At 41.4% G+C, this 16,456-nt stretch overlaps 1 protein-coding gene across 12 annotated transcripts in view; it reads left to right on the forward strand.

Annotated features, from left to right (window-relative positions):
• The window catches only part of LOC112554604 (protein unc-13 homolog B-like), a 197,052-nt gene that overhangs the window by 69,265 nt on the left and 111,331 nt on the right, over positions 1 to 16,456 (forward strand). For 4 of the 12 annotated variants that reach the window (XM_025222489.1, XM_025222487.1, XM_025222488.1 and 1 more), the window contains exons 1-2: positions 11,671 to 11,939; positions 13,774 to 14,658. The exons of 1 other annotated variant lie outside the window; for it this stretch is intronic. In XM_025222489.1, coding sequence (XP_025078274.1) covers positions 14,619 to 14,658 — 40 coding nt within the window. In that variant the 5' untranslated portion in view covers positions 11,671 to 11,939; positions 13,774 to 14,618. Of the gene's footprint in view, positions 1 to 11,669; positions 11,940 to 13,773; positions 14,659 to 16,456 lie in introns of those variants that run through there. 7 more of the 12 variants (XM_025222490.1, XM_025222480.1, XM_025222479.1 and 4 more) reach the window with 2 other exon arrangements.

A 16,456-nucleotide genomic window follows, 5' to 3' on the forward strand; every position in this document is an offset into this window, starting at 1 on the left:
ACTTGCACACTCTGACAGAAATATTCCAATGGTTGAGGTCTTCATTGGAACTACGTATTCGTTGCTATAATGACAGGATAAGTAAATGCGTGCTTACCGGTGTGAAAGACAAAATGACTGGAGCGGCAAGTTGTACAGCTTTGTGACTATACGGTTTGCTGTACATGGCCACATCCACTCCACTCGCTCCTCGTTACTACTCAGGGATGCAGTGCAGCCGATCTGGCATCCTCCACGGGAACCTGTGGTATGTCTGGGCTCTCTTTTTCCTGTGCATCCATAGGGTTCGGAGTTGAGAGCATAGGTCACGAGTAGACTGTTCTTATTCACACCCCACACACCCCCTCCCGTCGTTTGGGTTTAACATCAAATTATCTGACTCTCTTTTTTTCCTCAGTCGCTCTCTGATCGTTATGCGAGTATTCGTGCACCCATATCAAAAGGTCACATGGTTCATTGAGTGCGTGCGCACCAGATCATTGGCCGGGTACTTTTATGTATCTACTTCGTGCAGTCTAACCATGCAGACCAGACAAAGATCAATAGCCTGTATTCGTGGAGCTGTTAACTGCTTCCAGAAACTGTTTATGAGCCGTCTTTCTGGAAGGTTCTCCGGAGAAAGAAAGAGGCAGAGTGAAATGTGGTGTTATTTTTGGGGGGCGGAAAAATATTTACGCTTTTTCCTTGAAACCAACCCCGAGCTTTCGCTGCAATTCGCTTCTTTCTTTCTTTCTTTCTTTCTTTCTTTCTTTCTTTCTTTCTTTCTTTCTGTCTTTCTGTCTGTCTGTCTGTCTGTCTGTCTGTCTGTCTGTCTGTCTGTCTGTCTGTCTGTCTTCTGTTCTCGAAATACAGACAAGTACCCTCAGGCATAGGTCGACAATACCGACTTACAAAATATCAGAATTAATCAGGCGTGTCTATTTACAAATTTATAAAGTTTTACTTCTTTTAGAGCATAAATAGTATTTTGCACTGATCTTTAACCTCTTCTTAGAAAAAAACACAGATGTGCACCTGACTAAACCCTGAAGTTTTTGTTTTAGTCTTCGCACAGATTTTATGTTGTCGGCCTTTAGTTCCAGTGTCGGTAGGCGTCTCTGGAAGCGTGAGATCTGTCGACACGAGCTAAAAGACTCCATTCTCGGTGTATCAGATGTTTTATTTCCATCGACTGGTTCCACGGTAGCTTCGAGAGTCTACTGCCATGATACAAGGACATAACTGTTCTGTGAAACTACAAGGAGAGGTCTGGCGGGAGCAGGGTGGTGCCTTTTACACCATCATTAACCATGGGACAGGAGCAGGCCATTAAAAACAAAATTGATTAAACGTGTGTTATTATCTTGTTCAACTGACAGGCCTAGTGATGTATAGTTATAACTAGATATGCAAGACGGGACAAGACCCCCCCAAAAAAAAATTGTACCGAAGTTCTGAAGACTTTAGCTCCACAGCTTCAATTCTGGGGATTCAGTTTGAAGACACTTGATTGTCTGTCTGTCACTTTTCTTTCACATTTGCAACTTTTCCCCCATACTTATTCACTCACTTATTCACTCTTGCTTCTAAAGATGGTTTATTCGCATCTTGGTCTGAAATTTCTTTTCATAACTGTCTCTGAGTAGCTACACTACATCATTTTACCCGCGACACACTTCCAGTGTGTTCAACTTTATTGAAAACTAAGAGAACGCAGGTTTGTTTCCATCACGATCTTTGAATTATTATATTTTTCATTAAATGTCGGTCGAAAGCGCAGTTTTTGTTTCTCCATCTCTATCAGATAAATATAGATTATACAAAATAAAATATAATACAATAAAAGCTATTTAGTGACAAATAAAAAAAATGTGTAGCAAAAGAAAATGGGTTTGTGGGGAACAAACACGAGTTAGCAATCAATGACGCGTTCTGTGCAAAAAAGTAAATATACTTAAAACATATCTTCCAACACCTGAGACTCTCTTTTTTCAATGGATCGGATGTCAGGATACATTTCACAATTGTCTGGCCAGCTGTGGATAGTCTAATTAGTTGCGAGTGCGTAGGAAGAGTAGACCATTTTCTTAAGTGACATTTCCAGAGTTTAAAAACTCTGCAGAAAATGGTTTTTTTCATTCTAAAGAATTTTGATTTTGGAAAATTGTTGTTTATCCTGTCTTTTTTAACAACCACGTTCAAAATATTATTAAAAATAAATATTCTAAACCTTATAGAATATGGACTTACCACTAAATAGAAAATGTTCAATATTGCCATCTACATTAAGTTGGTTTTGTTCAGCGAGGTTGGAGATCTGCAGAGGTAAAAGAAAGTGTTTCAAGAATCAGTTTTAAGGTAAATATATTTCTCGAAGTTCATACAGAGATGGTGACATCTCTAATATCAAATGTTTTACAGACCTTGTGACCATGCAGATTAAAAGTAACAACTTACATGTAGTGCCACAAAATTAGATACAATATACTGTACAATCCATTCTGGGCTATTTCTTCTCTTATATCTAAAACTTTGTAAGGACAGCAGTTGATGCACCTCCAACTTTATGTTAGAAAGTTTTTTCCTGCTCGTTTGCCAGTAGTCCCGTGATGCTCATCAATTAGCACGCAGCCTGTAGCACTGACCCGGCACGTGACCTGTGTGAGCCTCTAAAAACTAGGAGCAGCCGCCTTGTGAGATGTATTACACCAGAAGATTGGAGGTTAACTATGTGAAGTTTCCTTTACTGCTCCACGATCGTTTTTATCTCACACTTAAGAAGTTACATGGCAAAAACAGACCTGTTTTCTTTTTCATTGTTTCTTTCTCTTTTTTTCTTTCACATCAGTTTCGATTCATTTAAAAGAAATGCCGTTAAGATCATCAGGGTGAGCGAATGTTTTTCCTTCCTGCATGTAGCATGCTAGAAGGCAAATATGTCAACAGTCGTACGTAAACAAAATTAATAAATTTGGCACGTGAACTGGTATGACATTACACATTTTGATTCTCGGCAGAGCCGCCTTCATTATTGCTCTATTATTACACCAACACATAATTATTTGTCGAAAAATATTGCATTCCCACGTCTGTGTCTAAATGATTTAAAAAATGAGTGGTTTCATCGACATTTCACACGGGATTTTGAATATTATTCAGGGGCTGTAATTTTCTCCTGAAAGTTATTACTTAATTGTTTATTATTACCAAGGTTAACATCTAAACGTGAATCCAGTGTTTGTGACGATAAGAGATTCGCAGCGGATTGATAGTCATTTTTCAAATATCTTTAATTCCAGAAAAAAGTGCTGATTGCTTTCGAGAATAATAGACTGCATCTCAGTTTCAGCAATTTAGGGTATCTGCTAGTAACTTTTGTCCAATAAAGTCTGTCGCCTGCAGCTGGTAAATAAGAAAGAAAGAAAATAAGAAAAGCAAATATGCAGAAGCAGGTTTCTACTTCAAAACTGGTGACGACAGTAGAAGAAATGGCTGACAGTGGCTGCATGTTGCCTAGCAGCTGATTTCCGCTAATGAGATGCGATCCCGAGGCTTTCTGGCACCGTCGTTTCTGTGGAAAAAGCAGACAACTCTGATCTTCTTCTTTGGTCTTGATGGATCTTGAAACGTCTGTGCCCTTATTCTAAATTATATCCTTTTTCATAACTGTTAAAGAGGAGGAGCAAAATGTTAAACACTACTGGTAGAACGCTTGTTGACTTTGTAGTAGTCATCAAGACTCTTAAATCAGACTACCCTCGAGATATGTCGGAGGTACTCTGACATAACCTTCTGACCCCTGACTTAATAACTTTGGTAGTTTCTCTGAAGTAAAAGAACTATGTATTTAAATATTTTCTTATTTATTTCGTCTGACTTTTTCCTTATGTTAGAATAATGAATACTTTTGCTCATATTCTGTTGCCATTACTGCTGGGAATTTCTGCTCACTTCATTTTAGACTTACTGGGCTTCTTTGAAACATCAAGTCCTTTAAACGGATGCTGGGCCCCTGTTTGTCTTTCTGCGTGAGAGAGCAGGATTACTATTAGAATAAATCTTGCTACCTCTATCTGCAGTGGAGCAGAAGGTTTCCAGACTGAGATGTTTATGAGTGCAGTTGGCAGTCTGTCCTTAGAGCTGTTCAGCCTCTGAAAGAACAAGGTCAGTTTGCGAGGTCAAGGCCTGAAAAGCTTCAGTCATGAAGATGCTAACTTCCTGCTTCTCAGTGAGTGAACAAGTGAGAAAGGCACTGAATGCCCACGCAGCTAACATAGTGAAGGTGACCAAATCACGGAAGAAGGAATATAAAGACGACCATCCCTCTCTCTCTCTCTTGCCTTAGGGTTATGCAATTTTTGAGTCATAGCTAACAAACCTTGCCCTCGTGAGATCAGTATCCATTTTGAGAACAGCAGCACCCTGCTATCCTGTTATCGTCTTTCTTCTCTGTTTTTTAATATACGTTCTAACCTAACGTTTCCACTCTTTTTCTCCTACACTCCATCAGCTCCAGTTTTAAGACAAGATGCGACCTCATAGCTTGTTATCGTTTTGTTCTGATCTTCGACCCACCCCCGAAATACATCCCCGCTAACGTTTTTGTTTTCCTTCTTCATTTTGCCCTGCAGGTTCCTTTCGCTGTATTCTTACTCAATCCTTTCGTGATTCCTTTTTCACTTAAGCTTTCATCTTGTTCTTTCAATTCTTTTCTCCCTCTTTTGTTTGTGTCTCTCTCTCTCCTCCTCTTCTCTTCCCCTCTCTCTCTCTGAGTCATCTAGTGCGGTTTTGTCATAGGGACTTTGCCTCTTATAGTCCTTGTCCTCCTGTTTGGGAGAACCGGAAAGTCTTCTCTTTCTTTTCCTTTTGTTGTACTTTTTCATCTTCTAAATCTTCTTTTTTTCCTGTTGTCTTCTTTTTAGCCAGTCTTTTGGGTCTTTTTAAAGAATTAAAAGAAATCTTTCTATCTTTTTCTAATGTCACCCTCTCTGCTGTTTTAGTCATTTTTCCCCTCTTTTTGCTGCTGGCTTTGTCCTTTTGTTTGTAGGCGCTGTCTTTTTTGCTCCTAGGCTGTGTCCTTTTTGTTCTTATATTTTTAATTCGTATATTCATATCTGTTTTCCTTTCTTCTTTTGTCTATTCATCTTTAATCACCACACTTCTTCATCTGCTCTGCTATTTTTCCAATTTGTTATCTTCTCAATCTTTTCTTTTCATCGGTTTGTGGCATTTCTTTTGCTAGCTTTTTATTTTTTGTTTTAACTCCTTTGCTCTCTTTGCGCCATATTCTTTCCTTCAAAAAAAAAATTCAAAAAAAATCTGTCACCTCATTGTTCTCTATGGTTTGAAATCTTCAGTATGTCTCGAGGGCTGCAGAATAGTTCGTTGTAAGACAATGCTTATGGAGACGTGTCTGCAGTGCACATTGTCGGGGTTCTCCATCATCGCGTACGTGCGAGGTTTCAATGGAAGAGTCGATAAGATAATGGCTGCTCACGTGACCAAAAACGCGAGAAAAAACTTCTTTAAATGGCGAAAAAGGCGTTCCGAGTTGTGTGCATACTTATTCTATAAGCGAGTGAATCAGAAAACGATTGAATGAGTGAATGTCTGTAGGTTTTTGCGTGCACGCGCGCATGCGTTTTAATATTAGTGTGTGTGTGTGTTTGTGAATAAACAAGAATTGGAACTAGACCGAACAATAAATAATCAAACTTCGCTTGTCAGCCTGTTTGAATATTAAATCGGCACTGGTTGAGGTTAGAGTTTTGTACAGATGGATGAGCGTTGATGTTTACATGGTTTTGTACTAATCGATCTTTGTTCTGATTTTACAGTTTTGTTTAAATTGATATTTACTTTCGTGCTAGCTGATACTCGCAGGTTGTATAGTTTCTCTCATTCACTTAGTTTACAGAGTTTTGTTTAAACCAATATTTAATTATTTTTATAGAGTTTAGTTGTGGACGTCTTTCTCTTATCCTACTTCCCTCCCACACACACCCCTTCACTCACAAGCACTCGTACACACATACACTGTAGACAAGCAAACACAGTTGTTCTCGCAGGTTGTATACTTTTTCAGGCTTTTCTTTATCTTGACACAAGCCCCACAACTTCACCAGCTTCGTCTGGGAGTCTCATAAAATTCTGCTTCAGACTTCTTGTACCAGGAAGTCTACAGTTAGTCCGCTGCCCTCCCTCTGACATGTGGTCGGTACCTGTGTAGTCTTCAGCTGGCGGGGGTCAAGCTAGGGCAGCTGGCAACGACCGCTGCGTTTAAATTGCTGGCGTGAAGGTTTCTACCCCGGACAGCCTGCCACCTCCGCCTTGTTTGCAAATTTGTTAAACACAGGCCTCCGGGTGGTCGAGGGCGTTGAGTACAACAATCAGGGGAGGGGACACTTGGAGGGCGAATGGTTGTAGTGTTCTTGTACAGAACATCTCAAAGCCAGCTACCGTTTGCAGATCGCTGAAGGATCTCGGATGGTACATATTGCAGACTGTAACATTACAATGCTGTGATTTGTTTGTTCTCTCCTACCAGTGTTGAGACTAGTGTAAAAGGTCCAGGTCTTGACTCGAGAAAAGTTCGAGAAAAGAATCTAAAAGAAGACAGAAGATGGAACACAGTCTTGGGAGAATTCGTGAAATTGTGTCTGGCAAGGATCATAACTGTGGACGACTGTCACTTGATTCAGACATATCTTTTCTTCTAAAACTATTATGATCGGTTTTCTATTTAATGGAAGAGCTTTCCTGGGCAATCGTTCTGAAAAGCTGCCTTCTTTATTTTCAAAAAGAAGTGTGCGACGGCTTGCTAGATGTGGTGCCGGCACAGCTATCTATATTGACAATAGTAAGATAAAGTACCTTTGGAAGAACTTCAACTTCCCTGTACAATTCTGTACACCACTGAACATCGTCAAAACACATGCATCAAAAACCTTTCCGCATATCTGCTCTGATTTTCACGTGGTAACAGTTTTATTTCTTATTAAAGACTCTAATAACTTCTAGTATTTTATTTTACTTGCGTGTCTTCGCAATTTTATCCGTATTTTAACACAAGCCGGCTAACATGTCGTCTGCTTTCTAGCTCCCCAGGTAAAAAACCCACCACGTGATTGCAGCCTGTGACGTCAGTTGAGAAACCCTAATTTCATCGAAAAAGAAATAATTTAAGGGAGAAGAACATGGCTGTCATAAGGCTATGTCATGTACAGACAAATGACTGTAACTGTAGTTGCCACTTCGATGGATGATTTTATTGCCAGTACTGACGTCACATTCATCTTCCATTAGAATTTTTCCCGATGTTGAGCAAATTTTATCCTTCAAGTCTTTCCTTTTTCCATTAATTTATTCTTATTGAAAACAGCATGCAGTCCCCGGCATAGTTTCAGCTGAAGGAATCTTATTTCTGGTTGGCTGCGCTCTCCAAAGAAACGTGCTCGACATAATGGGTCTATCACGTATTCGCATCTTCTGGCTTATGATTTCTGTGATTTCTTTGAAGTGAAGTAGGCATGCATGGTGTGCTTTCCTGGAAAGGAAGTAGGTTTTATCAGTAAGTACTTTGGAAACTGCGACTTAAAACTATTTTTGCCATAGGCTGGCATTATTCTGGAGGCATGTACATGTAAACAAGAGCTCAGATTCAGAAACATCAACAAACTTCTAATAAAGACAAAAGAAATGTGGGAGGATACCGGAGTGTCCAGGAAAATCCCATATAGACAAGGGGAAAACTTGCAGACTCCAAAGTCAGTGGCAATGGCAGGAAATCGTTTCCGTTCTCATCAATGTCATAACACAAACAGTGTTTCATATCGTGTCTACTTTATTTCAAGGAAGGCTATGTCTGTAGAAAGGAGAGAAGCTCGGGGTTGAGTGACTTGAATGGAGAGAGCTAAAATGACATCTAATATCAGATGAAATCAGAGAGGAAAAAAAAGAAGAATGGAAGGAGTTAAAGACACGTATGTAGTTAAAAAAAAAAGAGATAATTAACATGTGTGTCTTTTATTAACTCTCTCTTTCTCTACAGACACGACACGCAAGCTCATGAACGCATGTATGTCCGCACATAAGTACAGAGGGAATAAATCTTCATACTATAGCGAAAATATATTTGTGTTGATATATTTTGTTCTTTTGTTTCTTTTTTTAAAGCCGGTACAGCAAGCCATTAGGTGTCCTGGACACCGTCGTCCATGTTCATTTGAACGACCCCAACTGTTGACTCGAGTCTGTACAAAGAGCTTATTTGGGAGGCATCAGGCATTGAGTAACGTCCCCTTAACAAAAGGAGAGTGAAGCAGGGAGCTAATCCGGAAACAAGCTTAAAGGCCAAGTCCCGCATCGCCCATCAATCGCCCGTCGAGCAGAAGCGTTTTCCGCCACAGTTTTCTATTGATCGAATATCCGGCCGGAACTCTGGTTTCCTCTGCTCAGTTCTAGCTGTCACCCACCTGGAGAAACACAGCCAAGGCATTTTTTTTCTTGTCAGGAAGACCCTAGGGAGCTGGCTACAAGTCCCTTTATCATTCCATCGTCTTTGCTTTACTCCCGCCCCAGAGCACGTGAAAATGGGAGCAAGATTTACTGCTCACCACCTTCAAATGCATTACAGGCTGTGATTTTTTTTTCAAGCTTAGGTCTTCGGGAGGCAAACACTTCAGCCCTCAAAACGAGGGGGACTTTCTTAAGGCTTTTCTGCTGACATCACTAAAGAGTTGAGTGCTGGGGTCATTAGTCAGCCAGAGAACATTGCTTGAAAACAAGATCACCTCATCGGTGATAATGAAATATTTTTTTCATCCTACATTTTTTTCTCTTCTTTTTTCTCTAATTCCTCTTTGTGGGTAGCATATGTTTACAAGGAAGGACCAGCATGGCATCAGTTTCTGATTCGACCTAAACCACCAACCAACCGTTTGCTTCCTTCTCCTAACACTTCTTCAAAGCAGGACCAAAATCTACCCAGAAAACCATACTTTCCTCCAGTGTTTCAAACTAAACCTGAAAGTAAATGTAAGTGGCATTGTTCCCACTAACAAATATAATGAGACGAAACGCGGCTATCTTTGTTTGCCTCCCTTTTATCCTGACATGTTGGCGCGTTACCTCCCCTCCCTTTTCCAGCCTTTTCCTTGCTGAGATGTCTTTTTCTACACCACTTCCTGTCGCCACTCACTTAAACTAATTTGCCACGTTAATGTCGATGCCCCCGTTTCAAAGAGTTTACCACTAACCTGCTTATCCTATAGCAAGGGGAAATCACTGTGGAACTGAGAGGCATCTTACACTCAATTTTGGCAACCCCCCCTCGCTTTGAACAACCCCCCCCTTCGTCTTGCTGAAACTCGTTTAGTTCCGTCCTGCCTCTGAAAAACTGAACGAAAACATTCAGCGTGAAATCCCTTGTGTAATGTGTTTATCTCCCCTTTCCACTAAGAAGGTATTCCATGCTCCAAAAACGCGGCGTGGAGTGTTTTGTACTGCTATAATTCATGCCAATAAACCCTTTTTGACACTCTTGGAGTGGGTTTTATCTTCACTTCTCTTGTGCTTTTCTTGGGACTCCTCTAGTGTTTGCGCTACCGAGGGAGAGTTGTCTATATTTTTGCGTGGACCAACGAGTAGTTAGCATAGCCATTCATGTTTGTTTTTCTATCGTCTGTATTTTTTCTTGAAAGTTTCTAGAGGCTTTTGTGCACTTCCTTCAGCAGGGCACCATGACTACGCTTTAAAAAAATATTTCTTCGGTTCACTATGAGACAAAATGCGTAGACGGAAATGGAAGAGGAGTTGTACAAAGTAGAGAACACTACAAGAATCGACTATGCAAGGGATAGATGAATGAACTGGCAGATCAAACAGGCAGTACAGACACAGGGAAGGCGGCAGACAGACTAGCAGGCAAACTGTGTGATTTCTATGAAGTCTGCAGCCAAAATGCTGTTCAGAATAAGCTAAAAGCTAGTCTTTTCTTTGGGCATGTGTTCAGCTGCCATCGGAGATCAGCGCCATCTATCCCGCCAGTCCGAATCGAAGCGAGCGTGCCATCTCAATGCATATACTGTCTGCACTGCTGCTGGAACAGTGTTGACCAGTTATTGTCCCCCCCGTGCCTGGCGTCCATACCTCGTCTTGTATGCACTTGTACTCCATATTTTGGTATGATGGTTGTGTACTGATGGGAAATATATATTCCTGACACTTCTATTTCTGCTAATTTACATCCTCAAAATTACACACACACACACACAAAACAGACAGAAAGGCAAGTATAATTGCAATTCTTTATAAATGTGAACGAGAAAAAGAGAGAGAGGGAGAGAAGTATTAATAAGTAGAAAAAAAATAACTAAAAATTTCTTCCTGGAGCAGCAACGAAGAGACCTCTACGGCTCCAGTCCCGTAAATAACTGCCAGATACCACGAGACCAGAACAGTCGCTATTTTTCTCTTTCGGTATTTTTCTACTCCTGGACGATTTTGGGGAAAACAGATATCTGAAAAAATATATCTCCTGGTCACAACCGTGTTTGTATTATAGTCAAGGCTCGCACTCTCCGAGACCATTTTATCTATATTAATATTTTGAACAGAGTATAACCTCCACGAGTTATAAGCTTGTGACCCGTAACCTGTTCCGGCATCAATCTTTTTCTCATTCAGTCATGTCTAGGAGATTGTGCATTGTCAAATCCAGAAACTTGGTGGTGTTTTTTTTTTCTTTGTTGCTGATGTACTTCATTAAAGTTGAGAGTATGTGAGTAGTGTACCAGACCACTTTCTTTAGTCGTTAATTTGTTTGCCTTCCATTTTTTTCTCTCATGCTCCTTCTTTATCTTCTTCACAAATGTCACCAAGAAAATAATTCTGGGGAACTAAAACAACGTACGCTTTTAGACCAGACATGTTAATGGTGCAGTCTCGAGTGACGGTTAGTTTAAAAATAGGATTTGTTTACTCGCTTTCCAATGAAGCTTTTTTAATTAACTTCCACGCCCTTTTCACTCTGTTCTGTGGACGAAACGGGTTCACTTAGTAGGAGATCAAGTTGTTTGTAAGAAAAGATCAGAAAAGAGAAATGGTTTGTGGGAGCCATCGAGGTCAGTCGTAAAGTGTAACAGAAAGGCCTTACTTTGAAAAGATCCTCACCATGTCTAACAATATAAATGTCTCGGTAAGTAATGAACTCATGATTATCAATCCCCATCCTAATTTGATCCTTTTTTTCTATCGTTTACAATTTTGATCATTTCTTTTGTAAATTATTTCTCTTTTATTACGACAAGTGGGAAGCGAGAAATTTTTCATAGCTTCTTTAAAGAGTATCAAATGGAAGCAACTAATATGTTTTGTGCATTTTAAGATGTCAATCCATGTGTTTGCAAAGTTTGCAAAGAAAATTTTGCAACTTTCTGTTATACCTTCTTGCTATCCGGAATTTTTACTTGAATCGTGAACGTTTTATTTGAATATAATGAATAAAAAAAAGCTTCAGAAGTGGTCCTATAAACAGCAGTTTAAAGTCACATTCCATCCTAAAGTACCCTTACAACCTAACCCACCCCTAAATGCTTCGACTCGGACAGCCAGCGCGCTTAAATGTAAATCAGCTAAGAACAACTGCTCACGTGGGCCAAATGATGGTGTGTATGCGATATCGCCGTCTATTGATCCCACAACGCTGCGGAGTCAGGAGACCTGGGCCTTGCTCCGTTCGGAAGTCTCAATCCGCGTTTATTTGTCTTCTCTTCTTCTTCTTCGAGGATTTCGACGCTGTTGGAGTACTCTGCGAGTTGGTGGTGATGGTGATGATGGTGATGGTGGTGGTGGTGCCGGTGGGAAGAGACTGGCACGCGATGCTGTCCCAGGGACTCAAACCCAGGCATTGCCGTCGGTCACGAGTGACGCCCCCCTTCTGTTTGCCAAGCGATATGAAGGTTAGCTGGTGGGAATTTATGATGACCCCCCGATTATAAAACTTTAAAAAAAAACCGTTATTGTTATGGTTAGTGTTGTGTCGTAATGAATGTGTTGCTACATGATGTTAAAATATTAATGTTGTCGCCTGAGCTATCAATGATTAGTTTTGTCTCCCTTGGTCGTGCTTAACTGCTTTATCGACATTATTCTCATTCGTGAACGGATTGTGAATTGGCCATTTTATTCGAGTTAGGCTCTTTAATGGCAAGTTCATGGATACTCACCTGGTGATCCCTGATGCTGTGTGCCAGGGAATGGAAAGAAGTGAGATGGATGCAGGGAAGAAGAGTGGAGTGAACAAGACTTGCCTCTCTTGTTATGTAGGATAATTCTTTTTTTTAAAAAAAAAAAAAATACTATTCCCAAATCTGTTTTGACAGAGACAACTGTGAGGCTTCTCTTGAGGACACTTTTCCATAGCTTCTTATTCAGCTGCCATATACTCATACAATCCTGTGAAATCACCACCAGTCTGATACCAGATTTTTTTTTTTAAATTGCATCTCAGTTTGTCTTTCTTGCATTATCATTTGCTTTTTGCTTCCGTTTGTATGTATATGGCTTGAGAGTATGTGTCAGGTCTTTCCTTTCGAAGCTCGAAGTCGCTGGATAGAATTCAGCCAGTGGCTGCAAACCCTTGTCCGTCCAGAAATGCTGCTGGATCTGGATAGGATAAAAAGGATAAAAGGATAAAAAGCTGGGCTCGGCACATCCTAAACATCCTGAACATTTTATACTTCACTGCCTCTCTCATGGCAAACTAGCCTACCTTGCCTTTACCTTTACTTTCTAAGATCCAATTTTTCTGGCCATTTGTTATCCTGAATCACACAGCTCTGTCTGTCACGATTTCTGCAACGGTTTTCATCTTTTTAAATTACAATTAAAACTACTCTATGACGCGTCGTGATCGAATTGTCAGTGCTCGAGCCCTTATGATTCACATCCGGGTGACTGATTCTTTTTAGTTTAGTTTCTGTCCACATGACATCGACTTACACTCCCCTCCACCCTTACCCGTCACTCCCGTCCCCCACCTGGCTCCTGGTGCAGTCTCTACTGCTCAACCTCTAATTAAGGAACGGCTGGGTACACATGGCGGTTTTTTCTTACGTACACGAAAACTTCTCGGTCGATTTCAAATCAGGAAAAAAATGTGCGCGCAGTTTTTTTTACGTATTTTATTTAAGGAAAGACGCAAGATTCGACTGAGCTTCCTACCTAGAAAAGCACAAAGTGTGGAGGGCCATCGATCGACGTTTTCAGCGTTTCCGACCTCATTATTCAAAGCTTCATCATGTGAAGATAACATCAGTTAGTTGGACAGAAAAAAAAAAAAATAAGACTCAGAGTGCAACAGCTGTGGGGTGGCCCTGCGGTGGTCTTCGCCCTCCTGACGGGACATTTATAATGAATGGCGGCATCGATTACACAGGTGCGCTGCCGCGGACACAATCTTTGCCTCATCGACAGACGTCCTTATAAAATGTCTTCTCTTCCCATCTGTGGTGGAGAAGGTTTTAGGATTGGCTGGGTGTGCACGTGTCGGGGGACTCTTAACTGGTTGTAGAACTGGTACTCGACCTCTTTTGGGTTTTTGCCATTCGTCAGTTCATTTATGTGTAAGACGATATCTCTCCTTCTTTCTTTCTCTCTCTCGTTGAGGGACACAATTTCTCTCTATCTCCCTCTTTCTCTCTTTCACACAGACCAACATTCCCTCCCCAGCTCGCACACGCACCACTCAGACGCAGAAGCGTTTGACTTCGTGGGGTTCTTAATTTGTTGCAGAGGGAGTTTGAATACAGTTAAGTTAAACCAGAAGGAAAAACTCTGATACAGAAAGGTGATGCTCCTAGGTGAGATGACAGTTAGCGGCTTTTTCATCAGTCTGGACAAACATTCCAAAAAGTTTCTGTTGAAAGAAACGGGAAGTTCGCAACGCACGGAATCTCACAGAGTCTCGAAATGTGAAACTCTCTGTCAGGTATATAAGAGTAAAGGCTCTCCCACTGACTTTTTTCTCCAGCGATATTGGAATAAAAAATTCGCTTGACACTAGGACAGTGGTAGTGCCAGTATTCAGTGTCAGTGCCGTCAGCAAGTGTAATCTTGCGCGTCTTTTTGCCCGTGGCTTAGGTGTAAAATCCACCACACGTGACACCATTTTTAGTGCTGGAAACCCATTTCCGATGACCTCATAGACCAGTCAGTCACGACATCTGGTGTCGGTTAGAACAATCAGGATATATAGTGATTTCTGCCGTGTAACGTCTTGATTAACATCGCAGTGAACTGAAAACACAGAGAGCCATCGCCAGTCTGACTTCTTTAACATGTGGACAACTACATCGCTGGCCGAGACTATGGTAGACAAACTGATGTCAAGTGAGATGTGAACAAACCATTTTTCTGTGGTGTGGGAAGCCAAGAGCATCAAGACTGAACAAAGTTCTTTCCACCTGAGTGAACTCAGCGGCGTGCATGCAGAGACAGGCGTTGTGGATTAGGCGAGGCCTGCGCTGGCGGTTTGTTGAGGAGGATGCTGCATCACCGTGCAGCTGCGCACCGACGAGGGCGCTCACCCGGGTCAGGGCCATGAAATCTGCCGGAACGGTGTGTGGGCCAAGGGCGAGATGCTGCAGTTTGACGATCCGACGATCATCGTCGTCAAAGGTAAATTGTACTACAACTACGTGGCTGTTCAGTGTGTTTCACTAAACCTCTCTCTCCCTCCGTCTGTCTGTCTCGTTCTGTCTCGTACGTAAGTGCGTGTGTTCTTTTTCATATTCATATGGGAACTGTTTATGCATACACGTGTCCTATATGTCAATATGTTTATATAGTAAGAACGAGACAAACTCAACAGCCGTTCCTTAGCTAAGAACGATGATTCATCGCTTCGCAGTAGGTGAGTTCGAGTAGGCGGTGAACAGGTGTTGAGAACTGCAGCTGGTAAACAACCATCGCTTCGAAGCCTTCACGTTGTGGGCTGAAAAATGCAGATAAGGTTCGAACAGACCCCTTTGAAAGTGTCATCAATCACTCGTGTTTGTTCTTCACAAAACTACTGACAGGAAAACTGGAATAAACTGCTGACCGCAGTGTGAAGATGTGGAGAAAATCAGACAAAATAATCTGACAAATAAGAGACAAAAGTGAACACAAATATTTCATTTCTAAAGCTCTTTATGTCTCCTTTTTTAAATTGAGTAGGCGTACGTAGCAGCCGTTAATCTAAAGGGCGATCACGCAACGAGTCCTTAGAGTGATGTCCCTTAGCTGAGTGATCTCCATCTCTCTTTGTCTTGGCCCCCGTAAATCTGTCACGCTTTGTCGATTTGTGGTTCTGTGGCGTCATTTGCTTTCTTCTGGATTGTTTCAGTGTGTCTGCAACCTGTTGTTTTCTTTTTTAAGGACAACTTCGTTGGCTAGCGAGCTCTGCTGCTACCTCTGCGCCATCTTACTTTTGGATCCGCGACAGCGCATAGATGTAACTCTCTGATCTCCTTTCTGCATCTGCTTCATGAATTTCCTCGATTGTTGATGCAACTGCTGTGCCACTCGTTGTGAGGGCCAGAACTGGTGGTCATGTGCTCTGCAGTCTCATGTCTCTGTTGTCCGTTAAAACATACTCTACCACTGGGAATCTTGAGTTCGTGCGCATCATGACTGCCCCGTATTTTCTGCAGATACCATGCGGTACTTTGCACTTACCTTTATCCGATCTCTCTGTCAGTCATTATTCTTTTATTCTAAATATTATAACAGTTTGACAACAATGTCAAAGAATTTCAGGCACCACACACGCACGTACACGCGCGATACCTGTACAATTCATTCTATACAATTCTATATAATTATAATATGCATTCCATAGCTATACCGTTTTATCAGTAGAGATTGGAATGTATGGCTATGGAATGCGTTCTATAATTATAAAACAAATAGTCTAGCTAGAGAGAAGGAAATTATTAACAAATTATTCTCCTGGCTCCCCACACACACACACATACAGAAGGGCGTTATCTTCATGTAAGCTCTCTCTCTCTGTTCCCCCGATATGCAACAAAGAAACACCTACCCTTTATCCCACATTATTTGCAAACGATTTTGTTTATTTACAGACGGGGAAAATCTTGTAAGCGTCACTAAACTTTCTGTCACTGGTGTGAGTGAGCAGTAGGAAGCAAAATTTGGACAACACTGGGAACTTCGATTCAGTCCCGTGTGGCTTCCGTGCCACCCCAGCCTGGCTGGTGATTACGTCACAACGTACACGGCATAGCCATCAAGATAAAAAAGGAGTGGGTGGGGAAAGGGTGCGAGGATGAAAGAAAGTTCGAGTTGGCCAGGTTTACTCCCACTCGCTTGCGGTTACATCAGACTTTTATGGCAACGTCATTACAATAACCACTTGTCTCCTCATCGACAACAACTGGCAGATTTTAGTGTTGCTTAGCGTCTGCCTCCC

This window comes from Pomacea canaliculata, linkage group LG13, assembly GCF_003073045.1.
Source record: "Pomacea canaliculata isolate SZHN2017 linkage group LG13, ASM307304v1, whole genome shotgun sequence".
Lineage (NCBI taxonomy): Eukaryota > Metazoa > Mollusca > Gastropoda > Architaenioglossa > Ampullariidae > Pomacea > Pomacea canaliculata.